The 26,878-nt window shown below is 33.8% G+C and overlaps 4 protein-coding genes across 5 annotated transcripts; 1 reads left to right on the top strand and 3 right to left on the bottom strand.

The window, feature by feature from the left end:
- The first annotated feature begins 1,757 nt into the window (after positions 1 to 1,757).
- Positions 1,758 to 4,853, top strand: LOC102617908 ((3S,6E)-nerolidol synthase 1-like). The gene is made up of 7 exons (XM_006467882.4): positions 1,758 to 2,041; positions 2,164 to 2,431; positions 2,648 to 3,029; positions 3,136 to 3,354; positions 3,454 to 3,592; positions 3,686 to 3,934; positions 4,449 to 4,853. The coding sequence occupies exons 1-7, from the start codon at positions 1,829 to 1,831 to the stop codon at positions 4,749 to 4,751; spliced, it is 1,773 nt and encodes a 590-aa protein (XP_006467945.2). The 5' UTR covers positions 1,758 to 1,828; the 3' UTR covers positions 4,752 to 4,853.
- A 4,402-nt stretch (positions 4,854 to 9,255) lies between these two features.
- Positions 9,256 to 12,887, bottom strand: LOC107175472 (BTB/POZ domain-containing protein At3g22104-like). The gene is made up of 3 exons (XM_025094854.2): positions 12,044 to 12,887; positions 10,170 to 11,279; positions 9,256 to 9,831 (listed from the first exon to the last, which is right to left on the bottom strand). The coding sequence occupies exons 1-3, from the start codon at positions 12,104 to 12,106 to the stop codon at positions 9,388 to 9,390; spliced, it is 1,617 nt and encodes a 538-aa protein (XP_024950622.2). The 5' UTR covers positions 12,107 to 12,887; the 3' UTR covers positions 9,256 to 9,387.
- Positions 12,888 to 13,040: 153 nt separating this feature from the next.
- LOC102618187 (uncharacterized) lies at positions 13,041 to 17,074 on the bottom strand. 2 transcript variants are annotated; one of them, XM_006467883.4, is made up of 7 exons: positions 16,759 to 17,074; positions 15,518 to 16,511; positions 15,227 to 15,420; positions 14,616 to 14,652; positions 14,075 to 14,142; positions 13,465 to 13,967; positions 13,041 to 13,199 (listed from the first exon to the last, which is right to left on the bottom strand). In XM_006467883.4, the coding sequence occupies exons 1-6, from the start codon at positions 16,857 to 16,859 to the stop codon at positions 13,484 to 13,486; spliced, it is 1,878 nt and encodes a 625-aa protein (XP_006467946.2). In that variant the 5' UTR covers positions 16,860 to 17,074; the 3' UTR covers positions 13,041 to 13,199; positions 13,465 to 13,483. The 2 variants fall into 2 exon arrangements, with proteins under 2 accessions (XP_006467946.2, XP_006467947.2); XM_006467884.4 differs by having other exon boundaries at positions 13,041 to 13,967; positions 16,763 to 17,074.
- Positions 17,075 to 21,570: 4,496 nt separating this feature from the next.
- LOC102618658 (alpha-farnesene synthase-like) lies at positions 21,571 to 24,442 on the bottom strand. Its single transcript, XM_006467885.4, has 7 exons — positions 24,148 to 24,442; positions 23,780 to 24,050; positions 23,274 to 23,649; positions 22,918 to 23,136; positions 22,510 to 22,651; positions 22,158 to 22,406; positions 21,571 to 22,042 (listed from the first exon to the last, which is right to left on the bottom strand). Exons 1-7 carry the CDS (start codon positions 24,304 to 24,306, stop codon positions 21,737 to 21,739), a joined length of 1,722 nt encoding a protein of 573 aa, XP_006467948.2. The 5' UTR covers positions 24,307 to 24,442; the 3' UTR covers positions 21,571 to 21,736.
- Between the last annotated feature and the right edge of the window lie 2,436 nt (positions 24,443 to 26,878).

Genomic DNA, 26,878 nt, shown 5'->3' with positions numbered 1-26,878 from the left:
AGTAAATGAACCAATAAATATCAATGTGAAAGAACTAATAATTTTTTGCTCTTGTGCAATTCTTGCTAATTATTGTTTATAAATAAATTAGTAATAGCCAATTTAAAACAATTTTTAGTATCATTGCAATAATCTTATAATTATTGTACATAAAATAATTTACCCAATTAATTCTAAAAATAAAATCATAATATAAAATTTTGTGTAAGTTTTTTATGTTAATTTTAAGGTTAATTTGATAAATTATTTTTTTTCTTTTCATTAATATCTCTAAAAATATTGTTGTAAGGGTATTATTGCAAAGAAAATAAAAAGTAAGGACAAGAGTATAATATATTTAATAATACAGGTGCATTGAGGTACTTTTTTAAATATAGAGATTAATTAAATAAACACTTAATTGAGAATAGCATGACTTAACAGACATTTATTCTTTTTCAAAACTAATGCACACATGTCCTATATATATTAAGTGAATATATTATATCAAAGGTGTTAAAGGCGACTAATCTTTGGAGCACCAATATTATTAGTTGTCTTTTTATCTTTTTTTCAGAATAAAGACACTTAGACAATTACTCTTCTTATAATTTATTTCCTGCATTCTTATAATATTTTTGCCGACACTGCCAAATAATTTTCTGATATCATGAATGTGTGTAGTCTATTATACTGTTCATAGTCTACGATTATTCGGTCCATTGGGTCCTCTTATAATTGACGTCGACCGTAACACAAGTTACACGCATGCGTATATATACGCACAAAACGTGTTTCCTCTCTTTAGCCGGAATTAGAAGCACTCACAATTCACGACATCTCTTTCTCGCTTTCATTATTTCCGTGCTTTGATTCTGTCTGTCAGACTTTTGAGTGTTGCGAGAAACGTGGACGGTGCCGACAATGATTTCGTTCATAGCATGAAGGTCCCCGATTTCACTAGTAAAGACAAATTGCTAGTGGTGGATATCTATCATTTCTCAAAGGTTATGGATTGTATAAGTTTTCCATCTTTCCATCAACAGTATTAAAAAATCTAAACAGAATGATGATTTTGTCTTTGAAGTGCAATTAACATTATGATGTATGACAACGATTGAATAGGGTAAATGATGTTAAATTTGGATGTATAATGTATCGTTTCAAAGCTCTCAGTGAGAGGAAAAAATGTCATACTCTTTTATTTCATTTTTTACCACCTCAAAAGATGTTTGAATATTTTATTTTAAAAAAATTATCAAATTTTTATCTCTTTTGGGAAGTCAATCTAAAGTACTTTGCTCTTGTTATTTTTATTCTAGTACGTAGAATTTCATTACATAAAAACGATGTGGATTTGCCTAATTATTATACAAAAGTGAAGAAAAAGGTTTGTATTATTTAGTTTCTAAGTGAAAATTGGATAATTTTTTTTTTCAGTCATGGGGTGTAAAATTATTACCATTTACAATCATTAAGGAGAAAAATAGATACTTATAGCAATACGTGTGATATTAGCATGTTAAAATATCTAAAGTACGTTGTGATTTCAACCAAAGTTAACATCTATTAACAAAAATATGAAATTCTGATACACATTGTAATTAATAAGTTAACCACTAAATAAATTAGGAGTTTTGTGGGGGGGGGGGGGGGGGGGGGGATAATTTATTAATTACAAAATATATTAGGAGAAAAATATATGATTATTTGAACCCACAAAATTATTTTCATGTCTATTTTTTTAATAAACCCATATAAATTGGGTCTTTGTATCCTCAAATGCTCTCAGAAACACAAGTAATTCTCATTTCTTCAGAGAAATATTATAAAGAAGCATATATATTCGATGGCTTTCTCTTCCAGTTCTAGAGCAAAGTTGTCCGGTACCTCCCACATTTCAAAGGCTCCAGATAAGATTTCAAAAACTAGCAGACCTAACCTCATTGAATTTACTCCTTCGCCTACTATCTATCAAAAAGGGGGCATTACTAGTGACAATACAGTCGCTTCTTCTCCCCTTAAACACTTCACCCACACAACTAGACACCCCAGCTTCTTCGTAAGTTGGTTAATTTTTATATAGTATATCAATTTTTATTTATTATTGTGATTAAGCTTTTAAAATATTAATTAATTGATAAGCTGATGAGTATTCTGTAATTCTGTTTGATATCCTTATAGGAGCATGATATTCAAGTCGAACATTCTCGGAAACTGAAGGATCTCAAGCACATATTTAGCCTAGTCGGGGGAAATTCTTTTGAAGGATTAGTCATGATTGATGCTGTTCAACGGCTAGGCATTGAGTACCTTTTCAAAGATGAGATTGAAGAAATTTTACAAAGGCAATATATCATATCTTCCACTTGTGGTGGTCACCTCCATGATCTTCAAGAGGTTGCCCTTCGCTTTCGGCTGCTGAGACAAGAAGGTTACTACGTGCCTGCGGGTGGGTTATGTGCATAATTATTCTTTTTTAATTAACCTCGGCAAGCGAGGATATTTAATGAAATATAAAGTAAAAAGAGCAAAAATATAATGAAGCGTAACTGCCCCCTTAATTAATCATTTTAATTAATTTATCAATTATTACCCATTTTGTTACTTAATTACGTGAAACGACAATATATTTATTTTACTTGTTTTTATAATTATTTTGAAACAGATATGTTTAACAACTTTATGATCAAGGAAGGGAGATTCAGCCAGTTCAACGTAAGTGAAGACATAGGGAGATTGATGGAAGTATATGAAGCTTCGCAGCTAAGCATAGCAGGCGAAGAAGGGCTTGACGAAGCTGGACAATTTAGTGCGAAGATGCTCAATGAGTGCATGACACATCTTGATCACAATCAAGCTCTAGCTATCGGGAATACGTTGAGGCATCCATACCACAAAAGCTTGCCCAGATTTATGGCCAAAGACGTTTTCTTTGGCAATTTCCAAGGTGAACGTCGATGGATGCTGCATGTTTTAAAAGAAATAGCGAAAAAAGATTTCAACATGGTACACGCCTTACACCACAAAGAGATTGTTCAAGTAACCAAGTAAGTATTTTTTATGACTACATGAATATTAATTATGCTGTCATTTTCAGAATTACTACCGTCTAATTAACTCTTAACCGGTTGTTAATACAATATTGTTCATTAGATGGTGGAAAGACCTCGGTTTGGCTAAGAAGTTGCCGTTTGCAAGAGACCAACCATTTAAATGGTACATTTGGTCTATGGCTTGCCTCACAGATCCAAGCTTGTCAGAGCAAAGAGTGGAGCTCACAAAACCCATTTCCCTCATCTACATTATTGACGACATATTTGATGTTTATGGGACGCTTGATGAACTTATTCTCTTCACAGAAACTATTACTAGGTATGCATATATCAAGAATATTGAATTTAAACCCGTATATATAGTACTTCTCTTTTACAATTAAATCTCCCAATTGACTAAGAAAACAATTGATTCTAGATGGGATCTTGCCGCAATGGGTCAATTGCCTGAGTACATGAAGATATGTTTCAAAGCTCTTGACGATATCACTAACGAAATCAGCTACAAGGTCTATAAGAAGCATGGGTATAACCCAGTACAGTCCCTCCGAAATGCGGTATGAATCATATAAATATATTGCCATGATTGTCACAAACTTTTTGATGTCATATGATAGTGGAACCCAGTATTGAATAATTGATTGCCGCAGTGGACAAGTTTGTGCAAAGCATTTCTAGTAGAAGCCAAATGGTTTGCTTCTGGACACATGCCTGAGTCTGAAGAATACTTGAAGAATGGGATTGAGAGTTCAGGAGTACATGTGGCACTGGTCCACATTTTTTTTCTCCTAGGTCATGGTATAACTGAGGAAACGGTGGAGCTTATTGACAGTAACCCGGCCATAATATCATCAACCGCAACAATTCTTCGGCTCTGGGATGACTTGGGAAGTGCAAAGGTGGGCCCCCCTCCCTATCGCTGTACACTACGACTAATTAATGAGGATAATGTGTGTATCGCGTACTTACAAAGTATTTGACAGCCACAAGAAATTCGAAAATATCTAAAAGAAGAATCAATTGAGAAATAAAAGTATCAAACAAACGGGAGCCCTATGTTACAATTAATGTAACATACACACTCAATAATAATTACACAAATAATAGGCTCACATAATTTGTGTGGTTGTTGTTGAGTGTGTATGTTACATTAATTGTAACATAACATTTGCCCAAACATTATTATGGAACTGTTGAACATGTATGAGCGTGACCGCTCAATAATAAATGCTGACAGGTAGGGACCGAAAATTATTGCTGGATTACTGTTTGACGCAAGCATTGTTATATTTGCTGATGAGTCCAAGATGAGTCGTCTTATTGTACGATGATACATGCATGGCATCCGCATAAAAATTAATTGGACTTCAGTTGATAGAATTATATGGTAATCTTGTTCACTTTTTGTTGCAGGATGAGAATCAAGATGGTAAGGATGGATCTTACATCCATTACTACATGAAGGAACACCGATATTCTGCCGCCGAAGAGGCACAAAAGAGTGCTATCAATAAAATTTCAGACGCATGGAAGCGGCTCAACAAAGAATGCCTCTGCCCAAATCCATTCTCAGCATCGTTCACGAGGGCTTCTCTCAATCTTGCAAGAATGGTCCCCTTGATGTACAGTTACGATGACAACCAACGCCTACCAAGCCTCGAACATTTCATTAAGTCCCTACTCTCTGAAAGCGTACCCACTGAAGGAGTTTATTAATTAATTAATTAATCAGTCTCCTTTTCTATGAAAAATTATGTGGCTCAAATAAGTTGTAAGGAGAGTAACTTTTTAATTTCCATTTTATAAGTTTTATCCTAATTCTCTTTTGGATGAACTATTTAATTACGCCCACAAAATTACTCTCCTAACTCAGTTATAATTTGAAAAAATTAAATTACAAAAATACCTAGAAGACAATTACCAATCAGCACAAAGTACTTTAAAAAAAATATAAAAAGTATATAACTTTTTTTTAGCAGCCACTACACAATAAACCTAATCGTCAAATATATTTGGACATCATGATTACTATTCAACATTTAATTCATCATAAATGAAAGAAGAGAGAACAAAATCAAATAAATAATTGACCAAGTTATATTTTCATAACAAAAATTTTAATTCATAAAAATGAGTATTGAGAAATTTAGTTGGTTTAAATAGCACAATATTCGTGAAACTCTTTTTTTTTTTGGGGGGTTAAAATTAGTGGACTTTCCATGTAACACAATTTTACTAATTTTTCAGTGAAAATTAGAAGGGGGGAAAAAAAAAACAACAAACAAGTTGATGAGCGCTGTGAAAATAGCTCCCCACCACTGGGCTTGTATAGAGTGTTTTTCACTTATTAATTCGAAGGGTGTTCTGCACATTTCATGTTGTACCAACAATCCAACTCTTGCCACTCGTCGACATTTAGAGAGTTCAACAAATGCACCGTAGCTTGTCTTCCACACATTTGTCTTGATTATTATCATTAGTCCCCTTTATCTTTATATCATTTGTATTGTTTGCATGCATGTCTGGATACTTTCCTATTTGATCCACAACATTGAGAACTTTTCGAAATAGAAATGAATGCAAGTGGCCTTCGCATGGAAGACCCAAGTTTGGAATATAGTTGAGCCGTGTATCACGTGGAGTCAAAAGTTTGGAATATAGCTGGACCTTTATTCAAAAATATCAAAAAAATAAATATTAGAATGTGTTCAATAAATTTATCTAAATTTACTAAGTTGATTAAGTAGAAGGTATATATTATCTTGAAAAAAAAAAAAGATCCAAGTAAATCCATATGCATATAAAGGATTTGATGAGACAAATGTGGAAGAAGGTAAAACTACACGAAGCTAATAAAGATTCTCTCTTATTTGAAGCAAGAAGCAACAAGTGAATTCATGTTGTTGAACCTTGTGAGATATTCCCATTGTATGTATTAGCATGGAGATGGGCATAGTGTTCAAGACCTAGATAGAGAACAAGGATAAAACAGATCAATCATTGCTCTTTCAACCTATATATTCCCTTGAATAGGACGGGAAGAGTTTTCAAGTCATATCCTATTACCATATATAGCTTTTATTTATGAATAACTTGAAGCAAATGTCATAGTAATCCAATAAACTTGTTATTATTTCAATGGTTGTATACCGCACTCCACTTTTATCTTCGATACCATAATAAATGTTAAATTACGTTAAACACTTTATATTTATGTTTAGATCCTTTTTCCCATGCAGTACAGCTACCAGCTGGTTATAACTTCAGTATAGTAGGCATGAGCCTTGCCTTTAGTAACCCCTTGCACATACCAAGAATCTCATACTCAATCAAAGAAAAGAAAGAAAAAAAAAATCATATTTTATAATTATTTTATAAATATTAAATAATTTTTTATATCTAAATCTTTGTTAAATTTCATTTAACACTTATTCTTTGCGGTTTTTTTCCTCTTTTTCTTCTTCCCTATGTGTCAACATTGACATATTCATATGCATCAAAAGGAAATTTCCGAGTAAGAGATTTTGTTTTTTAATTTAAGCTTCTTTGGCAATAATTTTATCCCTAAAAAAAAAAAAGAAAAAAATTTTTTTTTAACAAAGACAATTTTTTATAGTGTGGATCTTTCTCCAACAGGATCAATGACACTATATCTACCTCTCTCTTCCTCTCCAATAAATCATCTAAATTCTGAAAGCTAATTCAAAAGAAAATTGATTGAGTATTTTCAGTAGCAAATCATCTAGAACCCTGTCAAAAAAGTCGTCATTTTTCTTGACAAAGGCCACGCATCTTTAGTAATTTGGCTAGTATTAATATATCAGATGAATTCAGTCATTGTTGTTTATTTTGAAAATTCTAATATTTTATTTATAAAGAGAAAAAATAAATTGCTTGTAAAGTAGTGTTGGAGGAACTAAAAAAAAAAAAACTTATGAATTAGTTTTGGAGTAAAATTTTAAATGCAAAATACAAGAATGAGTCCAAACTGAAAATAAAAAATTGCCACAAGCGAGGCAGTTTAGTCAATTAGATTATAATAGGGATAAATTTATAATTTTACATTGCTAACACTGAAGATGTAATATTCCTCAATCTCTATGTATTTCTTCACTATTTCTTGAAGTTTAGTATAAAAAATAAATTAAAAAATAATAATTAAACATATAGTAAAAATAACATCGAAACTAATAATATTATTATTTTTTTATTTTATATATAACATATAATTTGTCAAAGTCATGGTTGGGCGGTGCCAAATCATGAACATTTTTCAAATTGGGCACCCAAATTGAAGTCCAAGGAGGTGCCGCCCAAGGAAAAAAAAAAAAAAAACTTTGACAAAGAAGAAAGAAGAATCTGCAAATGGTGGTTTACCACACCAAAATGGAAGAAAAAAAATTATTATTTTAATAGCCAATATTTGGCTATAAAAGGGAGCTCCTCATTTCATTTCACTCATTCAAAAAATCTTAGAGCTCTCTAATTCATTTGTGAAAAGAATTGAGAGTTGAGAGTTGAGAGTGTTAGAGTTTTAAACTCTTGTTTTAGGGATTTGAGAGATTGGGTGTATTAGGGTTCTGGGTAGTGAGTCAAAATATTACAATATTTGTAATCTTAATTTTACTAGTGAAATATTTTCCTTCTGTCTTCGCCCGTGGACGTAGGCTAAAAGCCGAACCACATAATTTCCTAGCGTCCTCTTTTGTGTTTATTCTTTATTTTCTTCCAATTTTATTTTAGATGTGGCTCTGCTTCACCCATCAATTTCCTAACATAATTTAATAGCAACCACACAGTATACCAATCAAGGGTGTTGAATTAAATAATATGATATAAGATGTTTCTTGTAATAGCACTCTTCAACTTATTAAAAAAAACAAAAAAAAATACTTTAATACCTATAAAAGAATTGTAAATAAAAAAAGAGTGCAAGTGTTGATTTGAACTTTAACCGTGTATGTAAATAGAAAACATCATAATATTTATTAATATTTCATAAACAAAGAGAGTGTAAGGCGATAAATAAAATTTGACATTTGCTAAGGTATTAAAAAAAAAAGGTGGAGATAGGAAACAACCATTGCAGGATCCATTTTACTTTTCTAGTGTGTAGAAACATAAATAAATAAAAATAAAAATAAATCTTCTTATCAACGAACGCAAAGGAATTTGCGGCCCAGTCCAATAAAGTTTGCAAAGAGATGGCCCAGTGATTTTTCAGGCTCGTTTCAGCAGAGAAATTCCGCACGTGCTCCATGCGATTCCTCAGTGTACCACATTTACTGAAACAAAAGATTTAAATCGAGTAATGAAACATCCCAAGAGAAAGGTTTTTGACTTTTTTTTCTGTCACTCATTCATTAATCGTCACTTGTTCCAACAAATTGGGGAACTAATAATAATATAATAGCATCACTAATAACAAAAATGTTTGCATTACAATCGAAGAAAAGATGCAATTTCAATGTCAAGTATGTTGGTCCACGCAGCATGGTGGAATCATTTGAGGTTCGCCTTGTAAACCATGGGCAATTAATGGCACCCCAGTATCCAATGAAACATGTCTTGCTTTTAAATTTTCACCAAGTTTTGACCCATAACCCATGCATTGTTAATCATTTTGATAATTGTTGTTAACCTTTCGCTCGATATCAATGTGGGAACTTTTTGTTGGTTTGCGTGAGCTTTGACATGAAGATATGGGTGTTGCAGAAAACTAGAAATGTGTTGGTTTACGAAACGCTAGCTCCATTAACTGAGGCTCTAAGATTAAATTTTGATCACATTTAGTTGAGCCCTGCAACTGCCCGTGCTCTCAGCCGCATAGCTCGCTGAAGCAGTCGGCCGTGAGTAAGCTCAGTACGAATATTCTTTAGAAACATCTTATTGCCAATTTAATGTCCTCGGTTTCTGCAAATGACATGTTTGCCAACAATGTCTCGATTTCCTCCAGTGAGTTCATTAGTCATTACATTACAAACGTGACCGATCAGATCTGCAATGTTTAATGTTTTTTAGTGTGATATGTACATGTCTTGTGGATTCATGTATTTGCCCTTGGACAGTGCCCCACCCTTGCAAATTTACCATCAACTTATTGATAGCTTTTACTATGAAGATCATGTTGAATGTTCATGTATGAAATTATGAATCGTGATGGCTTTTGGATAAGATGAATTCATTCCAAGTGATAACATATGAAATTAATGCAGCTAAACACATAAGACTATTTCTTACTTTCATTTTATTACTTTACATACTATATATACAACCCATGTTGAGACACAATGCAAAGAAAATAATATATCAAATTTAAATTTTAAATTAAAGGGAGAATTAAGATTTCTCCTTAAGAACAGAGTCCTGGTAGATATCTAGTATTGCCTACCCAAGGTAATCTTCTTTGCGACATATTTCCCATCTCAGTCTGCATTATGCTGCAGATCTTCTCCAATTCCATCACCTTCCTTTGCATTCCTCGAAATTGTGCTTCAAACTTCTCAGTTGTTGTTGTAATATTATTCCTTTTGGCATATTGAATGATTTTTGCAGCATGAGCTTTCTCAGCTATATAAACCTTAGCGTCCAGAGAGTTACTGGAGCTTACAATCCGGTGTGTTCTCGGGTGTAAACATTTGAGCTTGGACTGCTGGTTAATGAATGATATGACTGCTAATCTTGATGGAAACCTTGAGTTCTGAGCTAAATGTTTCAAAGCATCAGCTGAAAGTTTCTCATAATTCAGTGTACTAAAGACTCTCAACTTTTCTTCTTCACATAGTCCAGCATGGACCTGCAAATAACCTAAGTCAGCAACTAGCATATCAAGCTTGCAAGATAGATAGATTGTAATGTCATAAATAAGATCCTTTTTTCTTCCTTTCCCGACTTGCAAATCAAACAACTATTTAAATTTTGATACCTTTTTTATCAATATATTCAAAAATCAAAATGAATATAATCAAAATTTTGGAACTTAAACGACCTGACTGCTAGTTAATGGCTCAGGCACAAGAAGCAACTGAAGCACATGTTCCCACTAGAATGAATTCTGTAAGCTTAAATAAGTAAATGTGCAGTGTATTCAATGCAAAAGCAAATGATTCTGCATTTAAGGATGCCTGAAGGTACCTGAAGGTACATGTCCATGGTGTGGTAGAGTCCATCATGAGATTGTCTTGTGAAATCTGGCAACACCTTTAGTAATGCCACAAACTTAGAAGGCTTTAAGTGGGAATCTGGGGATACTTCTGCAAGGTATGAGTCTACTAATCCTGCAACTTTGTTCAATCTACTCATGGACAACCAGCTTCTATTCTCAAACAAAAATACTTTAACAAGCCTCAGAACCAAACTTACATCATAAATATAGTCCTTCCCACATGGAGATGGAACAAGCAGATAGTCCACAGTTGCTTGATCTAGCTGTGAACCTATTAGACTCTCTAACTTCTTTCTGTAAATTCTGCTTATTTTCAAGCTTAAAGCCACATGAAATATATTGAATAAACTCTTGCAAGAAGGAGTGCTCCTATCAAGCAAAGAAAGCAGATTGATCACAACCTCTGTCATTTTGCACTTCTCAACTTGTGAGGCACTACAAAATCTTGATTTTCGATAATGCAACAGAAACTTACAAATCAGATCGTGCTCAAAGTTCTGCGTTATCATCATCTTACTCACCTTGTCAACGAAATCAACATTCAAAAACATAAGATCTTCAAACCACCACCTTCTTTGACGGCAAATATTCATCAAGCTGTCACACCTCTCTGTGTCCCAAGAAAACTGAAATGTAGAGTTAAAGTTGCCTGAGAAAGATGTATAAGGGCTTGCAACAAAAGACAAAGCAATTCTTTCTACTAAGCCACTCAAAACTTTCTCAGGTACAAACAAATAATCTGTTGTAGGAAGTAAGACTTGGCACTGCTTTAAAGCTACGAGGAGTTCAGGCCAAGTCCAATAGCTGATTTCTTCAAGAGATTTTTCAATTTGGTCTATCAAATTGAGGTTCCCGTGGCCATCACCACCCATTTCCATGAAACGTGCAGCGCAGCTTAGTAGCACTATGTTTGAGGCAGTAATCTTAATTTTGCCAAGGCTGTAGCAATACCTTGCAATGAGTTCAAAACCCTCTGCGCCGCCAGGAAAATCGTGAAATATCACTTTCAGGTTGCTTGTACTACCATTCAATCCGCTGAATAACTTGTTGAATCTGCCTGAGAAGGATGCAAGAATTTTCTGCCAAGGTGGACGGAGTGGAATTTAATGATTAATGAAATGTACATACATACATAGTCTCGAACTTGTGAAATTGAGAATCCAAATTTCTGCCTACATAAAGGTGTGAAAGCTAAAATAAACAACAGCCACGTAATGCTTCAGTAGCTACCAACTCAACTGAAGATTTAAATGCACCAAACCATATACTAAGAGAATCTTTCAATCATAGGAAAATTATGGTGAGATGCTGCTATCAGCAATAATTTGTCATGTGTCGTACTTTCAATACAATTTGTCAAAAGTGAAATCATAAAAGCACAAGTGGAAAGAATAGCTTCTGGAAAACCAAAAGAAAATTGACAAATATGTATCACAGAAACAGAGATAATTTTATGATTGGTAAAAATTGAATGTATTTAATGAGCACGAGAAGAAGAACAAAAGTAGTTAAAAATGATTGCTACTAAATGCAAGAACGTCAAGGTGGCCAAAATAGCAACTACTTCGGCCTGCAACGTGGAAGGAAGAACTGAAAGTGTGTGTATGTATGTATGTATGTATAATCTCTGAGAAGAACTAGGAAATAAATGCTGCACCGAAAAAAAAAAAAAAGAGGAAAGGAAAATTGACAAAAAATGAAGTTGACATTTTGTGAGGACAAAAAGTCATTACTGAAACGGAAGAAAAAAACCAAGCTGAAAATTCATCACTTGGTAGTAAATATGTCATGTATTACAGCTTGAATAGAAAAAGTTGCGAGGATTACAGTAGATGCACGCTACCTTGTCCACCATGAATGTCTCCTCGCCATTGACGTCGACCTCAAGGTCACAGCACACTTCCATTGTTAAACTAAAGAAGAACAAAAACCCACTTCAGGACTCAGGTTCAAGCTTTTATGAAGCTGAAAAAGCTGTGTGTATGGAAAAGATGAACCTTTTCGGATGTGTCTCGAAAAGGGAAAATATTGAAAAATGAAGTGACAGACTGAGATGGGATGATAAGCAGCAGAAAGTGGTGTCTTTGAATCAGCTGTTCTTTAGTCAATGATAATAGAGACAACTGTTTGTTAGTAGAAAGACAATGGAGGGAATAAGAAGCTAGGAGACATTTTTAAATGAAATAAAATTAGTAACAGTAGGCTTCCAAGAACCTAAATGAGATTAAAATAACCTATTCGAACTTCGTTTGCTCTTATGTGCTGTTATGAGATTTGGTACGAGTAATTCATAGAATTTGATATGAGCTATACTTGTCTTTTAAATATTAGGTGCCATATGTGCTTTTATAATAATACAGAGATAGAATTAATTTCATATATATTGTTAACCAACACGAACTTGTAAAATATCATATGACACTGAATCTTAGATCTGTTTTGTAATGCCACTGAGGAAATGTAGCGGTCACAGAACTCCAAGCTTGAAACCTAATAGTAGCATTCATGATTGAAATATATTTATTGGTAACAATGGGGTAATTTTGTTTGACCAAATCGCTTTGCCTTTTCCGTTACTTATGCCGCCAATTTTCGCTGTGGCTTGACTGTAAGAACGGCCACATAGTGGATTCTGGAACCCACAAAAGATATAGATGAAATAGACCGTTTAAGCCAACACGAAGCTTGAGAACTTGCACATTCATATAGATTTTCTGATACTTTCAGGACTATGACTTGAAAATCAAGTGCGATTCAATTTTTAATCCAGAAAACAAAAAGAAACATATGATGCACTTGTACATTCATATTGATTTGCTGATAGGTTTGGGGACCATGAATTGAGAATCAAGTTCAATTCAATTTTTACCACAGTGAACACAATAGCATATGCGGCACATCGGTAAAATAGCACTCTTTGTGTCAAGAAAGCATATAGTAAAGTCATGCAACAGTGGCCTCACTGTCAATTCCAGGTGACAACAGATCACTTTCTCCTCCTATACGAAGAGAAACCAAACAGTTATCAAAAAATGAAAAAGGAGAGAAAGTAGGGAAAAATAAATAAATCGGGGCTCCGTGTGTAGGTGCTTTGCTCCCGAAGAAGATAGCAATTGATTTTGTCCGCAGTTCATCTTGCAGAAAATTCCAAAAAATTAGGTGGAGGAACTTTCATTCCCAGAACTGCAGGACACGAGCTTGCATGCAGCTCAGATAACTTTCTACCTAACATACAATCTTATCACCAAGTGCAGATCAAATTACTGGTAAAATCACTTTAGAATTAGTAGCCATTAATCTGTGGCCTTGAGGTTGGACCCGTCAAGCGGGAAAAGGGCATCTGGCTCCGGCCAGGGAGGCCCCTTTTCCCTGAATATCGATCATCTAATTTTGGATCTGAGAATGATCTTGAAAATGCGTGCGCAAGTTCTACAGCTGAAGCTACTTTTCCATAGCGTGGACCAGCACCATCAGCAGAAGCCGGTTTCGGCTGCTCCACTGGCTTGCGCCATGTCTCTGGCGAAGGATGCCTCACCTCCTGCTGCTGCTGCTGCTGCTCCCTTTCAGGCCCCCTGCTGTTCCGTCGATTATCATTTCGCCAGTTCCGCCTCTCCATATCAGCTCTCTCAACATCCACCCGCTGATCCTTCCTATCAAATTTCCTTCCAAACCTCTGATCAAGATGAAGATTTTCAGTTCTTTCACCTTGGCGAGCAGGAGTTGCATAATCAATAGCTCTTCCACTATTGGAAATATTTTGCTTGGTCCTTCTCACAGCAATCAATGGTACATAAGAAATAATTCAAAATTTTAAATTGTCATTAGACATAAAAGGAGTGGCATTAGAATAATATTTGAAAAAGGATGTCACTACCTATCAGAATGTTGACTTGAATCATGATTGCTGATAGCAGCATCATCAATTCCTCGTTCCCTCAGAACCTGCCAGACATTATTAGGAGGGCATTAGGATTAGAACATTAAGTCACCAATAATGGCTAAGAAAGAGTTCTAAGGCTGTGCTTGGTTGACCAGAATGGAGGGAGAAAAGGAATCCTAATCCCATCCCGCACAACCCAACAACACCTCCCTTCATTCCTTTGTTACTTTACACAAATAAAGCCAGAATTAAGATGCCATAGGAATCTTTATTTCTAGATTTGAAAGACTTGGGAATAACAATCAAAACTGGCTCAGAAGTTAGAGGTTATTCTTCTTCCTTATTTATTTTTGAAGGGTAAGACATGAGCTGGAATTTTTAAACATTACATCATGACGTAAACAAAGAGACAATGTCCATTGAAGATATAATAAACAATTTAGATTATTTTATTCTCAAAATTGCTGTGCAGATCAAAACACATATTCAATTGTGTAAAGAATTCATGAAGGACTTATAAAGCAAATACACTGACCAATTCTCTTGGGCGAGCACCACCAAACAATGCATTTCTGCATAAAAAATATAAAATATAAGTACAGATACGAACAGGAAGTAACAATATCCAGTAAAATAAGAGAGTTTATAAATCTCAAAACAGTAGGTGTTACAAAAATTTTGTTTCCATAAAATAGCATCAATAGGAGCGTAGGGATACATTAAATCTTTTGTCAACCTTTCTAGAGAAATGTCATCAATAATGCTTTTCTGCCCTGTACTTATAAATGAAAATGAAATAAACTTGAGAGTTGAAATGCTTAAGACAAAACCAAATACTAGATGATTAACCAAACGTTATGCTTTTCTACATTTGGTATTAATTAATGTCCAATACAACAGATAATTTGAACCTCATTATGAAAGTGCAATTTCGTCAACTTATCAAATCTACATGCCCCATTCTGTAAGTTCCGGTTGCTCAAATAATTCATCATATAAGAAGAGTATTTACCTATCTTAATGTGAAAGAAATATTGATCACAAGGAGCTTTTTATTTATTTAACAGCTCCTCTCCGTACTCGTCAATTATAAACAAAAAAGATGATGTAAGAAGCGTTACTGAAATTCCAAAGGGCACTACTGACCTTTCCGTTTCAATGCTCCCAACTAGTTGTTCTGTAGCCTGTGACCTAGGCTTTAAATTCAATTTTGGGCGATCCACTGCATGATTCGCCCCATCAGTAGCAGGAAATTCAGGTTTAGTAGGATTCAAGCTTCCAAGCAAGCCATTAGCAGCTTCAATATGACCATGAGCAGATTCACTTAACTGCTGATTCCCCTGTATTCCACCAGACGATATATTTCAAGCGAACGAACGTGATACAAACATCAAAATAACAAATAGTAAACCCTTATATTTTTATTTAAAGTAATACCTCGTTAGGATTTGGACCATCGGGTTCTGAATTCTCCAGTGGCTTTGTTCTTGGAAATAACTTCAACTTAGGTCGCTCTGATGCTTCTGAATGCACCAGGGGCTGAGACTCAGGTCCACAGAATTTTCCATTAGAATAAGCAGGTTGAACCCTGCCAGCATAATACGTTGGTTTCCTCTCTTTTACTTCCAAAAGAGTAGAGGAATTAGTACTTTCATGGTTGTGTTCTTCCTTTCTACCACCCTGAAAACCATCTTCAATATTAAGACCTCTTTCAACATGCCTTGCCAATGATGCATCAGAAAATTCCCTTCCACCCATCGCATCTGTCCCATCATACACATTATCATCACTCTTAGGACGCAAACCATTGGCTGTTTCTGGGGGTTGAATGACTTGAACATCGGCATGATATTGAACTGAGTGCTTTGACTGCCATCTACCCGAGGAAACCTTTTCAAGCGCACTTGCATGGACCAACTTGGAAACTGCACTTTGTCCATTCCATCCAGATTGCACAGGCTCAGAGACACTTGCTGCCATGTCCCTCCTTGCTGTCCAAGCATTTGGATACGACCCAGAACCCATCTGACCGCTATTGCCGACTGAATTTTGTGAATTCACCCCAATCTGACTTTGCTCAGCTGCCCTACCCGCATATGAATTCACAGGCCCACTCGAAGCTTGTGAAAATGAAGATGAACCCCCCCAATTTGATATCCTCCCAGATGATGCAGACTCCGGATGAACCTCCACATGGAAACCCTCATCACCAACAGTTTTACGCGGAGCAGAGACCCCATCCAAGGGTTTTCTCTCATCCTCATCAAAATGACGACCAATGTGCCCTGGGTGAGCTAGAAATGGGGTTTTATCATCAAAATGCCTCGTTGCTGGGGAGGAACTGGGCCTTGGCCGATTATCAGGTCGGGCCATGGGGTTCCCCCACGATGTAGGTCGATCAAAACCAGAACGATCCATAGGCCTAACCATTCTGTTAAACAAAACAATCACAAAAATAGCTAGGGTTTAAAAGTTTCCAGCTCTAGATCTAGTATCTCAAATAATCGATGCTATCTAAAACGAATACTCATAATAAAGAATTGAAAAAAAAAAAGAATAGATCTAAAGCAACTCCAATCAAACAAGAAAGAAAAACGAAACTGGGAATAGTAAGGATTAAAGAATAAACAACAAAGAAAATGAAAAAAAAAAAAAGAGTGAATGAAATTGGGACTTACACACCAGGGGCAGAAGGGAGAGGAAGATCGGTGGGGATAGAGCCACCATGGAAGTCTTTAAGGGTCATAGTGTTGCCACCGAATGCTTTCTTCTTCGACATAATTTTTTTTGCTTCTTTGGTATTATTGATTGCGCTCTCCACTCTCTGTTTTGTTTCTATATGTGTATTGGTCGAAATGATATGATAATGACGGATATAATATGTGCAGTGTTTGGAGAGAGCCAGACCCAGAGACAATGGGAATGAGAGATCAAGTTGGGAACTTCGGGAGGTTACCAGTTGCCACTTCACTCGCTTCGCTTGTTGGCTTTGCTTTCGCTTGTAATTACATCATATTTAAATATGGGAAAAGTTTAATTTATACAAATGAAACCAATGCTGATTTATGCTAGGAATTGGCACCTTTATGTTTTAATGAGATATGCTTTGTGAAATTGAACACACACACATAAAATTGTACTTTTTCAAAATTATTTTCTAGGTGATTTTGAAAATACTTGATTTGTTTATAAATTGTTTACTAAAAAATAGTTGAAATTTTTTACCAATTAAATACCTTATAAGCGTGTTTATTGATAGATTATAGAATGATTGATCTTGAAAGATTGAAAATTTTACTTGAGATTTTCGCTCGTTATTAATGATTTCTTAAACAATTATATATTGAAAATTATTATTATGTTATGACTTGACTCAAGTCGACTCCGATACTAATTGTAATAACGGTACACAATATGTCGCAGTTTCGTTATTTAACTTTACAACCCAAAATATGTCTGTTGCTTAATTAGGAGAATCCATAACTTATAAATCAATCAAGAAACTCTTTCGTTAGTGATGTGAGATATTACATATTGTTTTCCCTTGAGAAGCTTGCGTCCTAATGAGGATCAACGAAAACAAAATAACATCATTTAACGCATCCATCAAGTTGTCTCTAATACTAATTATAATAACCGAGACTTTATAATTGAGTAGATATTATTTACTTTCGCCACGTAGCTCGTAATAGTGCTGTTAAATATGAGAATGGAGTACTTATTTATTGAAAACAACAAAATATTTCTTTTTTTTATTATTTTAATGTGCTCTCCAAATCCATTTCCTCTTTTTTATTTGTTAAATACTTAAATGGGCTTAATAATAACTTTCAGAACCTTAATTTTTAATAAACTCACAAATAAGGACACAGTTTGTGTTCCTTCCATGTAGGTCCTTGTTCTTGTCTTTTTGCATTTATATTACTAATGTATTACAATAAGTGATCTACTGAGAAAGCTTTATATCTATTCAATACTAACGTAGTTAATAGGTCTACCCAATAGTAGGTTGATCCAAGGGCGAATCTATTAAGGGACAGGCATGAGCCATGACCCCTGTAAAAAAATAATAATAATACTCAATGTTTTATATTATATTAATAATAACTTATTTACATTAAAATTTTTATTAAATCTTTTTAAAAAAAATTCTTTGGCCCCCAGCCAAGGTTGGCTTGTTCCGCCCCTGGGTCGGCCCCCAACATAAGTGAAATCATTGTGTGTCATAAGTTTGGTTGTTTTCAATATATGCTATTAATCATATTTAAGAAACTAATTTTTCTTATTTTCCATAAGTTTTTAGCCTTATCACAAATCGTAACCATAATGCACGAGTGAGGTTCAGAAGTGTAAAGTGGAAACCTCTTCTTATTCAGCCTTTCAAATAACTAAGATAACGGGCCCGAGGAACAGAAATGATTGGGCTTGGGTTCTGTGCAGGTCCATCTTAAAGAGAGTGATTAAAGAGTTTGAGCTTTTTAATATGCCTCTAAAATTCTTACAACACCCTTATTAAAAATCTATTTCCCAAAATACCTTTGGTTTAAGTTATAAATTACTAATCAATATATTAAAATAAAAAATCTTGCCAAATAAATTTTCATCTAAAAATAATATTTCTTTTATTTTAAAATGTATAAAGTCTTAAAATTTGAAATAATTTTTTTCTTATTATATAGCTTTATCTCTATAATCCTAAACTCTAATAAGTTTCTCAAAAAAGGAAAAAAAAAATTCTAATGAAAATTTAAAATTTTTATATAATTTATGGAACGGGGTGGATGTCAAAAAAATTTTAAAAGAAGATTTCATTTAAGTCAGTAATTGTGTTTCTATATATAAAGAATTGGATCATGCTACGGTGCAATTGTGGTACCGTGCCACAGTTGCATCCAGCCGTTGGATGCACTTGGATCAAGAATTGGATCCACCTCCTCATTATCTTGATTGCACGGCTTTGCTATGAAAGTTCATACGAAAGTAAGTGTAGAGGACAAAATTGGAGGGGTGTATTTAGGATCGGCGTTATAAGGAGAGACAAATGGTAGGGCTAAACACGAGCCCGAACAAACATGGATGGTGCGAGTGTCACTTGGTTCTTCAACAATTTACGTTCCAATGCAAAACATCTGTTATTGTTATTTTTTGTTTGTTGTGTTTGTGGTGGTACTGTAAATTATTGAAAAGTAAACTTTAATTAAGAGTTAAATCCTCCGCATCAACTTATTCATTCCTATTCCTAGCAAATCCCCCTATTGGTCTAATAAAAATTCGACCAATTGTTAATTTTTAAGAGAGTCGGAGGTGCTTCGAACCCGAGGATAGGATTTCCTATTTCATGGGATATTTTACCGGCACTGACTTCAAGTTTGGGGCTGATTTTCTTTAATTAATTTAACAGAACTCTTGCATGTTGAACTGTTCAGTATCTGTTTGAATGCCAATTGACATATTTGTATAGATAAAGCCAAGTGGACGAGTCGTTTACCTTAAAGTCAGAGTAAAGATGAGAGTTGTCGAGTTGCCTGATGAGTGATGAGCTTTCCCTTTAAAAACTTGAAAGGCTGTAGGCCGCAGCTGAATTTCCCCAGAGGGAGATGATGTCATTCTCACTTCCCTTCATGTCGCTCTACGTTTATATTAATTCCAAAGTGGCACCTGATCTCACTCTCATTAAACAAACAAAACCTCTCTCTCACCAGAATTGTGGTCCGATTTTCACAAGGTGTGTGTGGTTGAAAAGTGATTTAGTACGATATTTTAGAATGTTATTAGTTTAGATGTTTTTTATATTATTTATTTATTTTTATTTTTCTTATAGTTGTGATTATTTAGTTTTATTTTTTTCTTTTGTTGAAGTTAACTTAATGAAGTAAGTTTTTACCCTATTATAAATAGGAATGTCTTGTTATTAGGTATCTTGTTCTTATGTTCATGGTCTTTTAATTAACAAAATCTCCTTTATTTTGTTCCCTCGTGAGTTTTTTTATCTTGAATCTTACGCCATTGAGTATTGTTGTAAAAATTTCATGTGTTGAGTCATTTGAATTAGAAAATGATATGGATTGAAGTCAGATTTCCGTCTATCAAGTGATTGGTTTTATTTTACAATTAATCCGCTTCTGCTACTCTGCTTTAAACGGAAAGAAATAAAAACGACAACAGGCGTGAGGGTAGCTGCCCACCACTTCGACCAAGGCTGAAGTGGCACGGAGACAGGACTTGATTTAAAGTACAATAATTATTTTTTTCCGTGTGCACACTCGTGATTCATGCGCAAAGTTGCGAACCCAGACACATAAATTGAGGAAATTTACTTTAAAAATTTTTAATTCAATGAGGGAGCTTAATTTTTTTCTTTATTACAATTATTAGAATTTCAATCAAGTCTTTAAAATTGTTAAATAACACTGTTATCACTAAACTGCTGCTGGTATTTTATTGTCTAAGGAAATGTGGTAAAAAATTCTTTTTAGGGAGATTGGTAATTTTCCCTTATTGTAAATGATATACACCATTTACTTCCACGTTGTTTTTATAGCAACCAATAATCCACTGACAACATAATTTTGTAATATTATTTTTATTTTCAAATACATTTTTATTCATATTTATTATAAATTAAATAAATCATATGAATGTAAATAAAAAATAAAAAAAGTAAGTATTAAAAACAAGAAATATATGTTTTGATGTGAATAAAAAATAATAATAATATAATACTTTTCTTGTACTTTTTTTTAATTTTATAAACATTTTCTTATAATAATTTATAAGAAAATTGCTATACAATGATAAAAGAATTATTATAAGAGAACTTAAATGATAAATAAAAATTATTATAAAATGAATAATAGAATATTTTTCTTGTAATTTTTACGTTTTATTTAAATTGTTTAAAATATTTATAAAATAAAAAGTCCGAAAAAGTTCTATTATTAATTTGTTTTCACATCAAAACATATATTTCTTATTTTTAACACTTAATTTTTTAATTTAATTGTCATTCTTATGATTTATTTAATTTATAACAAAAATGAATGAAAGATTATTTGAAAATAAGAATAATATTATAAAATAATGTTGTCATATGGTTATTAGCTATTATAAAAATAACAAGGGTAAATAATATATATTAGTTACAATAGGTGAAAAATTAATGATTTCCCATTCTTTTTATTTAACTCTTTCAAAAGTTTGAGGTAAAATAATAGGCTAAGGGGGACTTCTTAGTTGGATCCGTCCACGCATGTAAAGCGAATGCATTTTACTCTAATCAACAACACGTATGTTTATTTGATCTCTTCGGCATACTTGCAAGTTGCAAAAATGTCAAATATTTTTATTCATTGAGGTGATAATCTGATTCAACTAGTAAAATACAAGATTCCTATTCACACCAGTTCTGGAAAACAGCTCGGCGCTTCTATATTAATTTGTATAATTAGTTTCCTTTTAATTTTTTTTTTAGACTAAATCCATTTGTTCATTAAGTAAAGACAGACCATTTTGGAGTTTGGATGGCATTAGTTCAAAATTTGTATACATAGCGAGCAAAGAGACAATATCTTTTTATTTTCAAGAGAGTACTTAATATTATTGAAGGGATCATCGGAGGATGATTCACATTATTGTGTTCTGAGGAAATATAAAACTTCAACTAAAAGGTGACGGTGGCATAGGTTCAATCAGCAAAGACAGGATCTGCTTCTTAGTATCTCCGTCCTGAACTCCAAATCCATCTCCATATTGGTAAAGACTGTGCACCACACGTGCAAAATTTGTAGTGGTATGGATAAATGACTGCAACAAGGGTGATTGTGTGAAGCATTGTCCATTTATCTTTGTCCATGTTTTACTTATCATGCCTTTAATATAATTCCGAGCTATCTCCTCCGAAATATTCATTTCCGTCATACAACACAGGATTGATGAAGCCACGTCCCCTCTCTCTAGCTCCGCCTGTTATTACAATTTAATTTACTGATAAGAAAAAAAATAATACTAATAATAACAAACTTGAAAATTGAAATCAAGTCATCTGTCAAATTTTAGGAATTCTTGACTGAAAATTTACCGATGAAGTGCCTAGATCATTGCAGAGTCGAATGATCAGAGATGAATTATACACAAGATCCTGATTTAGCTTAAGAAAACCTGCAGTCTCTTCGGTCGCTTCTTTCATTATGCCAAAAAATGAATAGACAGAAAGCACGGTGCCGGATGATGAAATCCACGCATTACTTAAGTACTCCTGTAAGCAAGGGGTGTATCCCCTTTTCTGCCATTTTGCTTCCACAAGTAATGATTTACAGAAATCTGACCACTTTAATAAACCCAATAAAAAAAAAAAAAAAGCTTATTCTTTTTAATTAGTTAATAGCTCTAAGCCTCAAACTAATCATTATTAACGTCAAACACATTCATACCTCTTTTTTTAGATGAGGTAAGACTCGTTTCCAAGTATTTCTCCTCCCAATTTCATAAGCCATTTCATTAGTAGTGTCGTAGAGTGCTTTGAAACAAAGCTTCATACACTCAGGCAAACGTTGAATTTCCTTGAAATCCCACCTGAATTTAAGAAATATTTATGTCAGACCTATATTCTGACGTAGTGCGCCTGAGATATTTTATAGGATTTATTGGTTTTGAGGTGATTAAGCATAGCCACAACTATTGTAGAATAGAATTCGTAACTGATAGACTTAGTAGCTATCTAGGTTTTACAGCATAGCTACCACAAGAATACCAAATGGGCCAATAGCAATTGATTGATATTAACATTTGTCGTTTTTTCTTTCTTTTTTGGTGATGATGATACGTACGTCAAAACTAACCTTTCAACAGCACTGGTGAAGTGTTCTAGTTCCTCCAACGAACCATAAATATCATAGATATCATCGATGACTAATATGAAAATAATGACCTTAGTGAGCCATTTTCTAAAGCAGCTGCAGTTGGGCTCATAAACTAGCCCCACTGCACACAAGAAACATTCTACCAGTCGATCTCGAGAGAAGTTTAAATTCTCAATCAGACCCAGATTCTTCCACCACCTGTTTTCACAAAAGAGCAAAATGTTGCTTCAATTTGTTTGCCACAATTTTTCTTTTCAAAGTTGTAGCTAGGGACCGTCTTTAAATATTACTAATTTGTACAAATTAAAATAAAATCGTTTTGCCATTGTTATTACCTGGAAAGCTCCCTTAGATCATTTTGGAGTGTGGCTTGAACAATATTGAAGTTAAGTTTTGCTAATTCAAGCAAAATTGTGTTCATGTGTTTCTCTTTTTCATATGAGTTTATCTGCCATCTGACTTCATACCACGGCACTCTCCAGTGCGATGGAAGTTCCAAAACTCTGGCCACTGTTTGTGCAAGGTCAGTATTCAAAGAAGAATAGATACCCTTTAGAGTTCCTCCGGAGAAAACTTTAGCCTCATCCAATATGCTTTCACCTTCTAAAGCTAGCTGTGAGGCTTCACAAAGTTCAATCGGTCCTTTGATATCCGTACACTTGCTAGTTGAGAATGTTGTACCCGTTTCATCCATGAAGTCGAGAAACACATCTAAATAATTAATAAGCGCATGCACATTAGGCATTTAAGTATTTAGTATTTGACAGCAATTATATTATATACTTTGTGAGATTTCATAGCTGACAGCGATATGAAATTAAGTTTGATGTATATTATATACCTTGTGAGATTTCATAGCCATGCTGCCTGAGGAGCTTAAAGCATAATGCAGTAGCATAAAGATCCTTTACTTGTAAACAACCAGTGTCATTTTTTAAAAATGCTACTGTGTCAACTAAAACTTCCCGGATTTTTTCCTCGAAGAGATAGGACAGGCCTAGTTTACAGATTCTATCAATGAGCTCCAGCTTGGCTAAAAGGTCAGCTGCTTCAAGAAACATTTGCTTCACATCGTTCTTTAGCTTCTCGGCTCGGCTTCTATATCCTTCTTCCTGATAATCATCAAAACACCAACAAAAAGTTTAACAGAACTAATAAATTTAAAACAATCAACCCCATGCAATATAGCTGGGTATAAATTAATTGTACCTTATATTTGCTGTGAAGGGATTGAATGAAATCATATTTCCAAATGTTTGGCTTATAATTGGCAGATTGCCTTGGTGGTATCACATTACAAGCTTTAGAATTCATCTGGCAACTCAGAACAAGTTGCTTCTGATGACCCAATTGCTTTCCTTGCTCCATTATTATTCAATAGATCGTATCGAGGAGAAATAAGTACTCGTGCTTATTTATACAAGCAGGGTGCATATACCTAATCATTTACTTATGACGTGACTTTTTTTCCCTAATGAATGAAGATATTTTTTCTTTCTTTGATAAAATTACATAGGAAAAAACATTCTCAGCCATTCATCTACTTCTTAATATTTGGTCAAATTAGAGAATGCAACACGATGTACAGAGCATTTGACGCATTATACAAACCGAGGGTGGACCCAGAGTTATATATATATAGAGAGAGAGAGAGAGAGAGTACTTCTTTACTAAGCACATCGTTCCTTTGTTAAAGTAACAATATTACAAAAATTAATAATATATATATATTTTTAAATACATTAAAAACTATGTTTTTTTTTTTGTTCGTGACATTCTCATTTTAATTAAGTGAGGATATCCTCACTAGAAATTGATGCATATTTCTAATCAACAAGAGAAATAAATAAATAGGGTGATATAATAAATGAGACATAAAGAATTTATGTGGTTAGCACTTATCTTACGTCACAGATAAAGAAAAAATAATTTCACTATTGTATAATGACTACGATGGAGTTTTTTTTTTTTTTCTTTTTAAGTATTTGTTCCTACCCCTTTTATGCATCAAGAACTCTCTATTTATCAAATAGTTTAGATAACCCAAATCTTTAGTAACTCCTCATTCTGATAATCTTTATCACTTAGTTAGAGTTTTATTTAATGTCAACATTTATCTTCAACACTTATCCTCTTCTCAAATTTACATTGAGCTTCTAGATTCTTCTATTTTAATAATCATGAATAAAAATTTTTGCTGGTATAAATAAAGCTTCCAAATACTGGACCCTAGCTACTGGGTTCAGCAGTTGTGGTTATTTAATTAAACTTATCTCCTAAAGATGCGTTCTTCTGCCATCATACTTATTTGACTTATTTAATTTTTCCACTATTGAGTTCTCCTGCTACCGTACTCTCATGTAACTGTACTCTTCTACAGTTGTACTTATTTAACTTATTCAAACTTTCAACTACTGAGCTCTCTTGTTATTGTGCTCTCTTATAGTCGTGTTTATTTGATTTATTCAAACTTCCAGCTATTGAGCTCCTACTGTCGCTAGTCATGCTTATTTGACTTATTTAAGCTTCTAACTACTAAGTTCTCTTACTATTGTGCTTTCCTGCAGTTATGCATCTTTAACTTATCCAAGCTTCCAGCTAATATGTTCTCCTGTAGTTGTGCTCTCATGTTATCTTACTTATTTGACTAAAATCTGATTTTCAATTTTTGACATTCCACATTTCTTGTTCCAACAATTATAATGCACTTATAATATGATAATATTATATTGTACTCTTATTTTTATCTTAAAATAATTAATAAAAAATTTAATTTAATTTTGTACGTATAAAATAAAAGTATTGAACTGATGGTATTGAGTTTAATTTGTCACCAGTTATTTTCTGACAGAAAAATTCTCCTCACTACAAAAATATTGTGATTAAACTGGAATTTTCTTTCATTTTCAATATATTGAGCTTAGAAAGTCATACGTTGATCACCTTAATTAAACCACTTTCCAGGTCGGTGCATTTAGGACACGTTCACATTAAACCACGTAAACCACTTTCCGAGCGCTGCATTTATTGCAAAAAGAACAGGTGCAGGTTATTACAACAAATCGATCCAACATCAGTGACGTACTCATGATGACTTCATCCAACATCAGGCATCATTACTGAATAACTGGGGAGCGCTGAAGGGTCAAAGGTCTTAATAGATCGTGACTCTTTTAAGTCTCAATTCAAAACTTTAATTAAGTATGCGTACGCTGATTGATCGAACTTCCTAGTATTCAAATTGAACTCGAATCACATGACTTGAAAACTGATGAGGATGGTAAAGGAAGACGTAATGAATTATAATACGGTATGGTGTTGAAGTATTAATTAATTATTATTTTTAAATATTTTATAGTGTTAATAGATAATTTTATCTTCCTTCCAATTATTATTATTATTATTTTTTATTTTTTTTTGGGAAATCTCTAAACACACAGTCAAAAGGAAAGAATTAAGTTAAGGAAGTTGTTATGGGAACAACATGGGGTTAAGAAAACAATCAACCTCCATCAATTCCCAAGATTATGGCTTTATATGAATCAACAATCACCAATAATTATGTCATAATTGTATGTTTAATATAATTTTTCTAGTTCATCTTCATGTAAGTAGTAACACAACAGTCAACAGCAACTCTTTTGTATAAGTATTTTTTTTTTTTTTGGTCTTATCCACGAGGTATCTTGGGGAGAGCCCTAACTGTGGGAGGCACCTTTAAGCCCGTACCACAACCCAGACTAGAAGTCCCCGCTCGAACCGGGAGGTACAGGTTCTCCCAACAAAGGCGACTTCCCTGCGACTCGAACTGGGGAGCAAACCCAGTTAAGTCACTTAAGGAGACTCCATTGCCAGTGGAGCCAACACTTTGTTGGTCTTTTGTATAAGTTTATAACAAGTCACAAATTGGTAGCGTCATAATTAGTCGAGTGGAAGGATA

Source organism: Citrus sinensis, chromosome 2 (assembly GCF_022201045.2).
Source record: "Citrus sinensis cultivar Valencia sweet orange chromosome 2, DVS_A1.0, whole genome shotgun sequence".
Lineage (NCBI taxonomy): Eukaryota > Viridiplantae > Streptophyta > Magnoliopsida > Sapindales > Rutaceae > Citrus > Citrus sinensis.
This window is presented reverse-complemented; position numbering and strand designations above follow the sequence as displayed.

Bases quoted from the DNA above. Each gene is read 5' to 3' on its own strand.
- LOC102617908 (XM_006467882.4), top strand. From the start codon at position 1,829: ATGGCTTTCTCTTCCAGTTCTAGAGCAAAGTTGTCCGGTACCTCCCAC. The intron at 3,355-3,453 runs GTATGCATATAT...AATTGATTCTAG, and splicing joins TTCACAGAAACTATTACTAG to ATGGGATCTTGCCGCAATGG. The intron at 3,935-4,448 runs GTGGGCCCCCCT...TTTTTGTTGCAG, and splicing joins ATGACTTGGGAAGTGCAAAG to GATGAGAATCAAGATGGTAA.
- LOC107175472 (XM_025094854.2), bottom strand. From the start codon at position 12,106: ATGGAAGTGTGCTGTGACCTTGAGGTCGACGTCAATGGCGAGGAGACA. The intron at 11,280-12,043 runs GTAGCGTGCATC...CCACCTTGGCAG, and splicing joins AGACATTCATGGTGGACAAG to AAAATTCTTGCATCCTTCTC. The intron at 9,832-10,169 runs GTACCTTCAGGC...GGTTATTTGCAG, and splicing joins CCATGGACATGTACCTTCAG to GTCCATGCTGGACTATGTGA.
- LOC102618187 (XM_006467883.4), bottom strand. From the start codon at position 16,859: ATGTCGAAGAAGAAAGCATTCGGTGGCAACACTATGACCCTTAAAGAC. The intron at 16,512-16,758 runs GTAAGTCCCAAT...TTTGTTTAACAG, and splicing joins CTCCCTTCTGCCCCTGGTGT to AATGGTTAGGCCTATGGATC. The intron at 14,653-15,226 runs GTCAGTAGTGCC...TTTTTTATGCAG, and splicing joins GGGAGCATTGAAACGGAAAG to AAATGCATTGTTTGGTGGTG.
- LOC102618658 (XM_006467885.4), bottom strand. From the start codon at position 24,306: ATGGAGCAAGGAAAGCAATTGGGTCATCAGAAGCAACTTGTTCTGAGT. The intron at 22,652-22,917 runs GTTAGTTTTGAC...TCTTAAATTCAG, and splicing joins TTCACCAGTGCTGTTGAAAG to GTGGGATTTCAAGGAAATTC. The intron at 22,407-22,509 runs GTATGAATGTGT...GGTTTATTAAAG, and splicing joins TACCTCATCTAAAAAAAGAG to TGGTCAGATTTCTGTAAATC.